Source organism: Natrix helvetica (genome assembly GCF_964273705.1).
Source record: "Natrix helvetica genome assembly, chromosome: 2".
In the NCBI taxonomy this organism is placed as follows: Eukaryota; Metazoa; Chordata; class Lepidosauria; order Squamata; family Natricidae; genus Natrix; species Natrix helvetica.
The window spans coordinates 123131658-123146474 of record NC_138552.1 but is presented as its reverse complement, the minus strand read 5'-3'; the positions used below and the strand labels follow the sequence as shown (position 1 = coordinate 123146474).

At 37.6% G+C, this 14817-nt stretch overlaps 1 protein-coding gene across 2 annotated transcripts in view; it reads left to right on the top strand.

Annotated features, from left to right (window-relative positions):
- The first annotated feature begins 1273 nt into the window (after positions 1 to 1273).
- CD2AP (CD2 associated protein) overlaps positions 1274 to 14817 on the top strand; it is an 88050-nt gene continuing 74506 nt past the window's right edge. Inside the window, exon 1 of one of the 2 annotated variants that reach the window (XM_081942913.1) lies at positions 1274 to 1618. In XM_081942913.1, the coding sequence (XP_081799039.1) occupies positions 1615 to 1618 (4 nt within the window). In that variant the 5' untranslated portion in view covers positions 1274 to 1614. Of the gene's footprint in view, positions 1619 to 2169; positions 2242 to 14817 lie in introns of those variants that run through there. The other variant, XM_081942912.1, reaches the window with a different exon arrangement.

Here is a 14817-nt window from a genome sequence, read left to right as displayed (position 1 = left end):
TTGCTGTAAAGGCGGCTCACTGTCTGCTTTCAGTCTCAGTTCCTCTATAGGTTGTTTTTAAAATTACAGAAAAGGCTGGCCTAATGCTTGGTTCCATAATTTTTTTAAAATTAGAGTAGCCTTATTGGATCTCCTGAGTAAAATGAATGAAATTGCCCTACTAAGTCACAGTTTTGATTTAGTAATTTTTTTCATTTGGGGGCAAATGAGAGGGAGTCACAGCTCCAGGACATTTTCATCCCTACAGCAAAGGACAAAGGCTTCCTTGTATTCAATTTAGAAAAAAAGTGCCTGGATTGGCACATGCATTTCAGTTCAACACCTAAGCAGTAGGATGAATTTCTTTATTCTTCTTAGGAAATAAAGGGTTTTTGAATAGAACATCTGGTGTATAGTATGTACTTTCTTCTTGAATGGCTGGTTGTCACTTCCTGCTCTATGCCTGCTCCTGCCTTACTTTGCGTAATGATAGGCCCTACCTACTCTTCTTGTTAAGTCTTAAAATGGATGACCTCGAAAAATAACAAACTGAAGAATGACAGAGTAGGCAGGGATCCTGTTATTTATATGCCTGCCCAAAACAGTAACTTCCTGTATCTATCAATCCACAATAAAAGAACTCATAAGAGGGTTAGTCCATTTTGTCTGCTAAGCAAGCTTTAGTGCTGTTTTCTAAGCAAACAGGAAAGAGTTTGATGATAGGTTGGAGTTTTTGTTCCAACCAGCCTACCTTGGTTTTCAGAGACTCACTTCTTTCCCACCTCAGGCTGCATCTTCCTTTTAACAGGAGAGGCCCCAGACTGTCTCTAGAATCTTTGCCGTGCAAATGATGTTACATCCCTCAGCCCTCATCCTCCCATGCAGGCGAGCCTATATCATAAAACCCCTCTGGGGGCTCTTCCCCCTTTCCCATGCTGACGTTTCACTGGAGGGTGTCTGTAGCAGCCTCTCAAAACAGACTCCTTTTGCCAGGCAGGGCTACGCTTTCCAAAGTTATGTTGAAGTTAATGTTCTGAAAGGCTTGGTACAAAATTAGGTTCAACGGCGAATGGCCCTTGCACGTGCACTTCCTCCTCTTCCTCTCCGTTTAATACCGAACGGACTCCCATGGAAAGGCCGGGACGCACCAAGCGCGCCAAGAACGGCCTCCTGTCCCTCCTCGCGGAGGCGGCACGGACTCATGGGCGGGAGGAGCAGCCGACACCGCCCGCACCTGGCAACCGCAGGCAGCTGGCAGCGCTGCCCGGCGCTACGGGAGGAACAGGGAAGCGAGCCCGCCGAGGTCTCGCGGGATTTGTCGCCCCCAAGCCGGCCCCCATTCCCGTGTCTGGCGGGCGGGACGCAAGGAAGAGGAAGCACGAGCAGACCCCAAACAGACCGCCAGCCAGCGCTGCGGACGGCGCAGATTTGGCGGGCTGCTGCTGCTACTGCTGCCGCCGCCGCCACCGCCACCACAGAGGGAGCCCGACTCCTCCTGCCCGAGTCGCGCCGTGCGAGTGCCGATGGGGAGCTGCCGAGTCCGGCCTGAACTTGGCGGCTGCTAGAACGCGAGGCCCGGGAGGCTGAGGAAGGAGCGGCGACGGCGGGGTTGCAGCCCAGTCGGGCTCGCACAGCATGGGTAAGGCGGGAGAGGAGGGAGCCTTCGCTGCATTACTCCGATGGAATGACCTTTCCTTTCTGGCCTTTGGGGCGGGGGCCGTCCCAGACGTCCGCCTCGTTTCCTCCTGGGAGTGGAAAACAAACGCCCCGCAAAACGGTTCGCCCCTCCGCTCCTCCACCTCCGCAGCCTTTGCTCGGGACTGGGGGGGGGGGGGCGACGCACCACAGGAACCGTAAAATGTTACGCTGGTCTCTCCCCCCCCCCCCCCGCGTTGAGCATTCTTGGCTGGTTTCGCCCTCTTCCCCCAAGCCAGACCCAAATAGGATGGGGAAAGTGACTTTTTTTGCGGTTCACCCCTCCTCCAGCATCAAAGGTTTCCACTAGTCCCTGAGCGCTAACGCTGGCGGAGTCGCATATTTTCTCATCCTGGAAGACTCCAGAGTATCCAATTAGTCATAATTACGCGAACAGGTAGGATGCGGGACAGGAAGTTTGAATGGGCTTCCTCCCAAATTAAGGCTAGAAAACTGTGCTTGACTTCCTGGTTCTTCTAATCTTTTTCCTATATATAAATCCTACTGACTGCTATTGATTTTACTTACGTTGGAAAGTGATGGGGAAGGAAACTCTCATTTACTCAGGTGAGCATGCTTTAATATTATGGCCTGGTTTTTATTTTAGGTGAAGCATGTTTGGACTAGTGAAAATCTGTTGCTGTTTTGCAAGGCACTATGGTTGAGAGTCTCTAGATTTTTGTTGGGTTACAGTTCAGACATTATGTACCTTTGCCTTACTTCTGTGCTGCACAGATCAGTGTTATGATAAGTTGTATGCCTGAGTATATTAAAAGACTGAAATGCTTTTATGCGTTGGGTTTTTTGTATCTGTTTCTTTTAAATAAAGTGAAAGAGGATTGCTAAAAAATTTCTGCAAGTCATATACAACCTGAAATATGTGCTTCTCCAAAAATACTGTATAATCTAATTTATCCAGTGTGAATATTCCTGAGTATATAGTGTGTTGATTGTGGAAATAAACAAATCTATTGCCAGAAATATAGCACCTGTCCTCTCCATGTTGAGGAATATGCACTGTGTAAGTTGCTAAGTAATGCATACATTTCAAAATTGATAAAACAAAAAGGATACACAATTGATACAAGAATATTAGATCTCTGGGAATATCTGCAACAGACCAGATGGATTTGTAACTTTATTTTTATTTGTGGGAAATAAAAGTATATGTAGATATTTTTTTCTGATGAAGAATGAAAGATACAATACATTTAAAGGAGAATCTGGATGTTTTTTGAAAACAAGGTACTTGATTTATTGCTATATAACAAAAACCTTCAGTGTTATAATTGGAGGAAGTGGTAGTGGCTGCTAAAACCTAAATCCTGTTTTGGTTGTTAATTAGCAATTGCTTCAGGTCTACTTTAAAAGTTGTTTTCTCTGGAAAAATTGTGTAATGTTGCTTGATAATATTTCCTGAAGGGTTTTTTTTATTACCAGTTAGGAATGACATGTGGTTGGCTATGGACTTTACTTTAAACGTCACTGTTTATAAATTGGTATTGGTGAAGCAAAACCTAAAATTTTTATGATAAATGCTAAAGATATTTGTTTAGTGCAACAGTAGTTGTATTAAATGCATAAATGCTTCATAGTTACATGCTGTTTCTTGAAGTTTTTTTCTTTGCATGCGAATGTACTCTTCTCTGTTTAATAATGCACACATATATTTTAGCTAGTTTCTCATATATTCAGTATATTTATTGATGATTTATTGTATGTATTGTTTGCAAAGACAGCCGTTCCAATCCAAAAGTATTCATATGTAGGGCTGCCTAATGTTACAATGCATTTATGGCTAAGATATTTGGTTCAGCCAGATCCTCCATTGTGATCATTCTTGTAGAATGTCCTGTATAATTAGACGGAGTTGAATATATACAGTATGCTTCCGTACACGGAAAGGAAAACATTCTGTAAATACATACTGATGTGGAAGTGCTTTCAAAATGCACTTAAGCTTGTTTGGTCTCAAAATTAACTTATCCTGCCTTATTTGAAATTGGGTTAACACCTGGCTCTTACATTTTTTTCAGTATCTTAAATATGAACATTATTTTGAGAGAACACAAAATGAAAAACACTTTTCATTTTACATAATATCTTGAAAGCCCTCCTGCTTACTTGTAGTGGCATGAATTGATAAATTTGATAAGAAAGATATCAGTACACTTAAACATAAAAGTTGAGGGAACAACAAGGTAAATCCTTTACCCTCCATGGCAAGGACTAGGGTAGATGGTTTGGGATAGTGGTGACCTATTTTTCTTTCAAGTATTAAGTATATTTATGTTTTACAATTATTGATTTTAAGGAAGGAAGATGTGTTCACTGTAAGGTTACTTTATGTCACGGATCTTATCCAAAGCCACTCCTAGAAAATTAACCCTAGTAGAATACATGTCTTACTATTTTCATGAATTTTAACTGGAACCTTTCAGATGGCCATTCAACTCACTCTTTTCTAATGCTAGAACCAGGGTGGATAAAAATTGATGATTAAAAAAAATTTAAAAATGGATTTTTAAAAATTTAAATCCGATTTATTTTTATTTTTATCAAATGTATTTTTATTTTTATCAAATTTATTTTAATAAAATGCTTTTGGAGTAAAAATCTATCTAAAGATAGTTTTCTATTTAAGATGCATTAATAATTTAATTTATTCAGCATGAAATGGAGCTTAGTTATGTAGCATGAGGCTGTATATTCTGCAATATTGGGACTTCGGTGAGTCAACAACAGGTCAGAGAAGGAGCTGCTGTGGGACAGAGATGACAGTTGCTCTTTAAAAATATGATTTAAATCAAGTTGATTTAAATCAAGCCTTTTTACTAGTGATTTGAATCAACTTGATTTAAATCAAATCCATCCTCGCTAGAACCTCCTTAATGTTCATCAAATAATGATAAATTCCAGTCTACTGAATTCAACCTATTAAGCCTGTCTAAATCTTTCTCTCTTCTCCCCGTTTTGAGTTTAGGGGTAGTTTAAGAGCATGTTAATTTTTTTAGAGTTTTTACTAATTCAAACCTCTAAATGTATGCTAAGTAATGCTGATTTTTACTTTTTATAAAATCATTGAAATTCGATAAATGGGTTTCTGTGGGAAACTTTCAGTTGCAAAGGAAATTGGTCCCCCATTGTTCCAAATGATTTTTGCCCACAAGGCAGAAGGATGGAGGTCTCAAAACATTTTCTTCCAGAAGCTTTGGGGCCTTTCACATTCTAGCTGCTACCACAATGAAGGGGTTGACTAGTGATTTTCTGAAGAAAAAGTTCCTTATTTACCTGGATGTCCTCCAGATTCCTGGAAATTCCAAACTTTAATTAGAAGACATGGGGAACAATAATCCTATGTTTTTCATATTTAAAAGGCATCAAACCCTGTTTTATATCTATCAGAAGGGTGGATTACAGTATTTTACTATTGTAAATGACCCAGTAGTATCTCCCCTGTGGGGATGTGGATTGGCAATCCTGTCATGAGAGTATGGCTAGCAGACTACATTATCAGTGCTAATAACTATCTTATTAACATGTATACCAAAGTTTAGTCTTATATGTATATATTAAATATAAGATACAGTGATCATGAAATAGAAGTTTAGAACACAAGGAGACAAAACACTAGATTTGCCAAATAGGTTAACTTCTCTGAAAATGTCAAAAGGGGTGCCTGAAGAAAGATATCCAGGAGAATGTTCGACAACTGTGGTATCACCAGTGTTTAGACTTGTTTCTTGCTATCTTCACAGAGAATGTCAGAATGGGTTTCTGATCTCAAAAATACAGACTAGTGCATATAGGCATTGGCTTATTAGGACATTATAGACAGTCCCAATTCAGTGTAGGCCACAAATAGGCTAGCTGCAGTTCCTGAACTAACTTTACAATTAGTTTCATTTATCATCATTAGCATTGGACAATTTCTGTGCTCAATTATGAATAATCATCAGAATTATTTCTGAGAATTTTTTTTAATCTAGCAAGTTCTGCAACCATGGTTATACTTTACAATGTTATAAAGTTCTGGTGATAGAAAATTATTTAATTTTAATGATTTTTTGGTTCCTAATCTTTCAGGTTTTCATGGAACCTTAGTATTCCATAGGACACTGTTTGAAAAAAATGGGTAAGGCCATGCCAGTTTCAGATTTCAGAGATGCGCTTATATTGGATAACATTGGTCACCCATTTAATATTCACTGACAGTGAAATTTGAAACGTAACATTATTATATTTGAATACACCATAGAACAATGCAATTAAAAAAACCTTCACATAGTAAGAAGGGGGAAGTGTACAAAACCAAGCACAATTATAGCCAAAATTCCCATAATAAATACTAAAAACCAGAAAAATAAAAATATGTATTAGTTGGGATATAAAATCCATATTGCTACTGTGCAGTTATTTTCCTTCTCCATCTGAGCAATATTTGGTGTTTGGCCTAAGTGGGATCCAGTTTCCACTGCCTGGATCAAGAGGTTGAACAACATTGCAGCTCAGAAACAGCAAAAGGATCCGAAGTAGAGTAAGAACTTCAGTATTTGGCTAATAATCAGATGTCAGGATTTTTCCTATAGTCTAGGCCAGCGATGGCGAACCGTTTTTGGCTCGTGTGCCACAAGTGGGGGGAGCACAGGGGGGGTTGTGTGCGGGGTGCCGCACCCATAATGCAATGCGCGACCCCCCCAGTGCACATGCGTGCACTACAGCCACTCCCCCCCATTTTTACATGCTTTTTTCGCCCTCCCCAGGCTCCAGAGGCTTTATAGGAGCCTGGGGAGGGCGAAAAGAGCCTTCCCCGCCCCCCTGGAGGCCCTCCGGAGGCTTCAGGGATCGTCCGGAGGCTTCCCTGAAGCCTTCGGAACGCTTAAAATGACCCTCTGAGCAAATTGGAAGTGACTTCCGGTTTGATCGGAGGGTCATTTTAAGCGTTCCGAAGGCTTCAGGGACTGTCCAGAGGCTTTCCTGACGCCTTCGGAGCGCTTAAAACGATCCTCTGAGCAAACTGAAAGTGACTTCCGGTTTGCTCGGAGGGTCGTTTTAAGCATTCCGAAGGCTTCAGGGAAGCCTCCGGACGGTCGCTGAAGCCTCCGGGGGGCCTCCAGGGGGGCGGGGGAGCTCTTCGCCCTCCCCAGGCTCCTATAAAGCCTCTGGAGCCTGGGGAGGGTGAAAAATGGCTTTTAAAAATGGTGAACTCAGCTGGCCAGCAGCGCGCCTCGCGTGCCCTGACAAATGGCTCCACGTTCCACCTGTGGCACGCATGCCATAGGTTCGCCATCACTGGTCTAGGCTTGTTGGGATCTTGTCATACACTTCCCTGCCATCTTATAGTTCAGAGGAATGTTTGTAAAACTTTTTAAAAAAACATTGCTTCCCTATATACTTTCATTTCCTGCTTTTCCTGTTTCTGTGCATGTTTTTTATCTACTATTCTCCCCTGTTTCTTTATCAGGGTAAAGCTCCCCTTTTAAGCTACCAAGTTATACATTCAGTGATGTATCTTCATCAGGAAACACAAAATAGAATAATATAAATTAGTAATAGTGAAAATAAGAATAGTGAGATGCCAGAATTTTAGAGCCTTATTTTAAATATTCTCATTCAAAGTTTTGAAGATTTTAATGTTTTTAAAAACACAAATAGTATCACAAACGTAGTATCAGAAACTACCCTTGATATTTATTTAGTTTCTCAAGTTTGTAGAGAGTTGATATAAAACAAGTTCTTTGGGCATTACTGCCTTTGCAGTAATATTAACTGGTTTCCAAGAAAAACATTAGCATGTACTTAATAACTGTATTTTGTGGGGAGAAAATTAGTATAAAAACGAATGGGTTCATTGATTTCAGTTGGAAAACAAGAAAGAGGAAAGTGTGATATGGATTTGGCCATTTTTAGTATTAAATCAGGCTTTATCTGGGATATATCCAAATGGAAAATGATTGACTTGAAACCAGAACCTTACTTAGTTTTATTAAAAAATCAGGAAAAAAGAGCACTATTTCTTTTCCTATTCTTACCTGCTTAGATTTTGGTTATATAGAGGAATGAAAATTCCATAAATTGGATGTAAATAAAGTTCTGGACAATATGCTTCTGGAAATATTAATATGGGCTGTGTTGGTCTTAGTCCTTGATACGTTCAAACACATAATAGAATGTTAGGTTTAAATTATCCAGGACTTACTACCACAATTATACCTTCTCTTTATGTGATATAGTATAAAATAGATGACATTTTTGTTCAGGTGTGGATGAGGATTTTTAGGACCACTGTTGGATGATAATGATACAATTTTCTGTGTTTATGAAAAATATCTTTTGTTGCAACCCAATGATAATACTCTACTGTATTTTAACGTTGAATTGTAATAGTTCGGCTTTGACCAGTGACGTTTTCAACTTTAGAAACATCTAAGTGATCACTTCTTGATATAAAAAAGAGCAGATTTTATATTTGTTGTTATTATTTATAGTTGTACGTTGCCCAAAATGGTTTTTTGACTGACTGACTGACTGACTGACTGACAAACAGACAGACAGACAATGTACATTAATTTGATAAACAAATTTTAAAGAATGGAATAAGGAGCAGGAAATGCTATTTATTTTAAACGGTAGGAAATTCTTAATAGCTTAACAAAAATTTCAGCAGATGTTAGGGCCATTATATTTATATAAAAGAGGAATGAGTAAATCATGTCTTTGGAGATGCAATGAGACTAATTCTTTATTAAAACATAAATTTTTGCTTTGTTCTAAGGCTATACGTGTATGCACAATAATACATCTGTGTGAAAAAGTCCTGCACACATTACAGTTTACAGTTTATGAGGTTTTTTGGATAGGCCATTGATTTTATGATATTTTATGCTAACTGCTATGCAAATATTGTTATATTTAAATAAATACTGGTGTTTTTAAGTGACAAGCATAAGCTTTTTGCAATTTGGTGCTGTTTGGATGGGGATTGTGAATTTTCTTGCATGCTTTCAATGTCTATGAAAACAGATTAACTGATGCATACCCAGTGGAATACATGTTGCAATTACTAAGGGCGATGCTAGTGTTTTGTTAACATTTTTGTTATTTGTGGCCCTGAAAAGGACTGTTTAGGTAACCAAACATGGTTAGTAATATGAAATTGGCCAGCCCTTATTGCTTACCACCAGGCAGCATCGCTTCGGCATAGACTGTATAAGCCTTTGCACGTGATCTTTGGTGACAATGTGGTGCCAGGCTGAAATAAGGGATTCAATCAGCTCCTGCTTGGTCTTCGGATGCTTCTTGCTTATTTCGTAATCAATCTTGGCCCACAAGTTCTCAATTGGGGCTCTGAGCTGGCCAATTCAGGAGTTGAACACCATGCTTTTCATCCACTGCGGGATGGACTTGCTTGATGACAAGGAGCATTGTCATCCTGGAAGTAAAAGTCTTTCCCTACAAGTTGCTGAGCTGAAGGAAGCATGGTCTTTTCCAGGACTTCAGCATACTGCTTGGAATTCATGATTCCCTGGACGATTTGTATTAGACCAATACCAGAAGCAGTGATACAGGTCCAGATCATCATGTGCAATGGATGCTTCACAGATAGATTCAGGCAGTGTGGCCTAAATTCTTCAGCTGGAAAACTTCTGACATACTTATTGCATTGATTCCCAATCAAGTAGAAATTGCTCTCGTCACTGAAGATGACCTTGGCCCACTGTTCGTTGGGCCACTTGGCATACTTCTTGGCCCACGCATGTCAACGAGAGCGGTGAGCATCTGTGAGCAAAGGTTTACTTCGAGCCCTGCAGCCTTTGAGCCCTCGGGCAAGCAGTCTGCGACACACTGTGCTTGTGCACACTTTTACATCACATGTTTCACCCCAAATTCTTGTAATCTGAGGTGAGGTGAGCTTCCTCTCGGCATCGAAATGTATTGCAGAGCTTGATCTTGCCGTTTTGTTGACTTTCTTGGTCTTCCAGAGCGGAAGTTATTTGGTATTTTTCAACCACTCTGCTCACTGTGGTGCGATGGCATTTCACTCTCTTGGCTATTTCTGTACAGGAGTAACCCTCTTCATGAAGCAGAATGATGCGATGCCACTGCTCAGTACTGGTGAAAGCAAAGGCCTTCATCCTTTCCCGCAGGCAGAGCTAAATTAAATTTCTCAATGCTTTTCATGCCTATTTACAGTCAGAAACTATGACAACATTGATTGGTTCATAGATTTAGCCTCTGTGCATTTTGATTGGTCAGCCAAAGCTCGCTGCTGATTGGCTACTTTCGATCCTAACATTCTCGAAAATTCAAGTTGTGTTTGTTTTAGCATATAAACTCACTCAAAATCTTAAAAGAATTTGGTTATATTAATAAAAATTATGTATCTCAATCCGACTACAGAAATTTTCATCAAAGTACTAATTTTGTATGGTTTCTATGAGTGAAAAATTGATTAAACATGTAAATACAGCTTAAAACTGAAAGTGTGCAGGACTTTTTCACACAGCTGTATATGATATTTACAAGATTAAATACGTAGAGATGTCCAGACTTTTTTAAACTATGTATTTATTACATGGAAATTAATGACTGGACAATGGAAATGGATTCTGTGTTCTCTTATTGTTAAGAAACTAGTCCTTCAAAATAGAAAATGTATGGCTTCAGTTACTGAATAAATAGAATACAAAATGTTACTTGCCATTACTGCAAGGGCCTAAAATATAAACTCCTAGTATCCGTAGCATTCCAACATTAAATATATAAACATTAACCTTTTTAATGGCAAAAATCTCAGATGTTTGTAGTTTCATATATAAGGATGAAGAAATTACAATGTTTTCATATTCTTGTACAAGATCTTATGCTATTTCAGACATTTTATTATTATTTGGATACCTAAGAGGAGTGATCTATATATGATGCACTGAAATCCTGCTAGATTCTGTGGTATTTGAAACATTGCCTGTACATTTTCAAGCTCAACTTTGCGTCCCCAAAGAGTAGAATATTAAGTTGTCACATAAATTTTATACCCAAGCAGAATAAATCATATATGGTCTTGTCTGTAGTCAATTGATTGACCATTGTTTCAAACTATAAACTACATCTCCTTTTTCAGTATACTGCTGGATCTTATATATTACTAAATGTCATCTCTTTGTCAGGCCTGCAGTCATATTCCTTTTCAGATCTTTGGCCTGCCACACTCTATTATTTTACTTTGCTGCTTCATTAGTGTAGTAATTGGGAGGGGGAATAGTAAGGAGTAGAATGTGTTTGTTTTCAAAATAAAAAAAAAACTTCCTAGAAATCAAGGTCATTCTTTGTGTCTGCACCTCTGCCCCTGACCGGAACCAGATGGGTGGAAATGCCAGTGTGGCAGAGGAAGATTGGACCATGTGATGGATTTGTGGGTATGGGGACAAGATCATGAACTTTCAACTGGGTGGAAGCTTTCAGATTCGGGTTTCCACAGATGTACCAACATGTCTGTCTTATTAAATTGGAACTGTGATGAAAGTTATGTCTTGAACTCTGATTTAATTCTGGATGATATTTGGAACGCTGACACTCTTATTTATAATAATATTGATGTTTTTGTACAGTGATAAATCTTAAAAATAAAAAGTTTTAACTGTGTTTTATTTTGGGGGGATTATTAGTTTACTCCAGGAAAACTAAGTACAGTTTTGTGCCCTGGATGTAGCAAAAGTCATCCTTGTTGTCCTAGTATTGATAATTGGATCCATGTGTTAATTCTTTTTCTGGAGAAATCTGACATGCTAGATTGTAGGTAAGGTCTTGAAAAATTGGTGATAATTTTGCTTATAATGAATGCTGTTGTCATTCTAAGCAGGACCAGCCTTCCTGGCCAAACATAGCCAAATTGTGTTGTTGTCTGGGTACCATAAATGTTTAATATGTGGAAGTAGCAATGAGTCTGGAATAATTTTGGGAGTAGTAGGTAAGCACATGCCAACCTCGAGCGTTACTTGGCTATCTTAGGATGCATATTTCAGGCTATTAATAATTTCAACAAGCAAATTATATACTTCAATTTATGTTGTAGAAATTTATTAGCTGATTCACAATTAAATAAACATACCAGCCTTGGGATACACATTAGCAATATAAAAGGCTCACATATTATCTAGAGAGCAGTTCACACAGGGAACAGTGGAAATTGCTTCTGAGTAAATACAAATAGTATGCATCACCGTATTAACAATAATTTTGGAATAGGGTGGAGTGCAGTTTGAAAAAAAGAGATCTACAGATTGCCAGGCACTTTGTCAAGCAAGTTTCTTGGGCAATATTATTTCATATAATCTCAAAGGTGGCACTAACTCTTATGACAGAAATACCTTCATATAGTTGTATTACTTGCCCATGAAAAAATAATCACTTCAATTAATGTAATTGGGAGGAATTTCCTTGCATCAAACTTTTATTTGTATAATTTTCTCTCTTTCAAGGATCATGAATTTGTTCTGATTCTTGGTTTTAAATTATTATTAATGTTAACACTTCACATCTGTACCATGCTGTTGCTTCCTACCCATGTTTTCCAGTCTTTGACTTAATCTAGATTGTTCCAATGGCATAATTTTATGAAAAATTCAAATTTAGTGTAATGGGACTTCAGCTCTATTGATGGCTTTTCTACTATTCAAGTGAGTTTTATTTTGACATTTTACAAAGTAGTATAACATAGTGCATATTAATTAAGAACATTTGCAGTATTCCAGTACATATTAATTAATATACCAGTGCATATTAATTAAGTAAGAATACTTGAATACCAGTATTAAGATGCTTGACCATCTTTATGCCTATAACTAGATGTTGACTACTTTAGTATTAGTGCTCTGTATTACCATTCAGGTTTTAGCAATAAACTTTGGTTGCTTTTTAAAAATTGTGTTTCTGTCTTTTAAGTATGAAAAATCCATATTTATATAAAATTCCTGGAATCTTCTCTTTTTCCTTTTTAAACATTGCTTATTACTTCAACAGGAAACAGTGGCCTATGCAGTAAATGTTTATGGCCGTTTGTGTGGTAGAAAAATGGCAGATGCTCAAAGACAGCTAAAATTAACTCTTTTGCTTATTGACTTCCATAGGCAGGATAGTTCTAAGGCTATGATTTGGAATAGAAGTACCTGCCGATGATAACTTTTGTTTTACTGCTGTACAAAGTTTATCTATAGAATTCAGTAGTGAAGTCTCAGTATATATAATAGAGTTGTAGTTTGCTTTCTTCTTGGCCTTTCTCTGTAAGCACAGTGTTGGGCTCTAAACTTGCACAGGGCAATATTTTGAAACCTTTTCCTACTGGCAAAAGTTGCGTCAATAAGCCCATGCCAGTGCTCTGGCTTTTTTCATTTCCTAAGAATAATAACTTTTAAAAAAATAGGTTTTCTGTGCACTGATTTTGAGCACATTAAAAAAGCAGTACTAGAAAGACGGAGATCAGGGGCTAGAATAGATAACTTTAGGATCATTTGGAGGTGTTACAGCACAGGAGTTAACACTAAAAGATATTTTGTGATGTGATATTCAGCACCAGTATCATAAAGGAAGCAGTCATAGCATGTCTTTCAGAACCTTTCCAACATTCAGAATATGTCTTTTAAAATAATATGGCAAATTACTTCTAGATATATTATAATGCAGTGAAAGCTATTACAATAGTACACTTTTTTCTCAGTTAAAAAGAGTTTCCTAGAGCAATTCATAAACTTTAGAAATAACATGGATAGAAAAAGATTTTGTACAATAATTTACCTTTAACAGATTTCCATAAAGGTAGGAATGTACACAAATTATTAAGAACCAATGCTTTTTTTCCTTTGCATGACTTCTTCAATAAGCAGATAGTGAGTGGAGAGAGAGGCTTGATTTTTCAAGTATTTGTTAATACAATGGGAAGAATTTTAGCAGGGATTAGCAAGCTTTTCAAGCAGGTGCCTTTAATAATTTTGAAATAACCCAAAATACTTTGTCTAAAATACTATTTTTAAAAATATATTATTTTAGACAAAGAACTAATTTGACTGAAATCTTAGAAGTAGTGACACAACAGAAACATTGCAAAATTTTGGCATTTAAAAATCTGTTTTCAAAAATTAGGTCAATGATTACTAGTGCCATCTAGTGATATTTCTGGCAAAATGTTTATGGCTTACAAAACTTGTTCATAGAATTTGTAAATATAGCTAGTATTGGTTTGTTGATAAACTTGAAGCAATTGAAATATAGTGATTGTTATGATGTCCAACACAAAAGAGAACATTTCAACTTTTTCCACTGACAAAAGAATCTTTGAAAGAAAGTTGAGAGAAAATATACAATTAAATTATTATTTAAAATGATGTCTTCTGTTGTACATGAGAAATATTTTTTTCCTATTCCCATGTTTATCTTAATTTAACAAGAAATTGCTTTCTCTGGATATTTGCAGAATAATGCTATTAATTTATAACTTAATTATCAAGAAATAAAATCCATGCTATTTTCAGAGATGCATCCCTAAATATGTAAAAGAATCTCAGGTTCCAGCTTGGCCCAAAGAGTTTAGGCCTGTGATATAAGTTCTTGAAGGGAATTGCCACACAATTTTAGTTTGGCATATTCACAATGAAAAAAGCTGATTTGTATTAAAGATTCAGTTGGTGAAAATAACAAGTTTAACTAGGTCTCCCGCAATACTATAATCAGGAATCTACAAGTTATAATTCAATTTGATAGCGAAGTGTTCAGCAAATCATGGGATTTTGGAATCCCATGATGATTATACTACAGTGTTATATGTATTTATCGAATTGAAAACTGTCTAATTAAATTATTATTGTTAGATAAGGCAATGAGAAGGCAGACTCAGGTTTATTACAACAGTCAAGTATGTACAATCCAGCAGCAGTTAGGTCTGACAGCTCTCCTTTTATAGGGAGCTGTCAGACCTCTTAACCAATCAGATTAAACCTCTGTTCCCACCTGAACAGAGGACTGGAGTGGAAACCATAGTAGCTTGTGTTGATATCTAACAATTATGATAAATCAGGATTTTAGATATTTTTCTTTCATTTTCAGTACATTTCACTATACAAGTAGTCTTCAGCTTACCACCATTATTGAGCC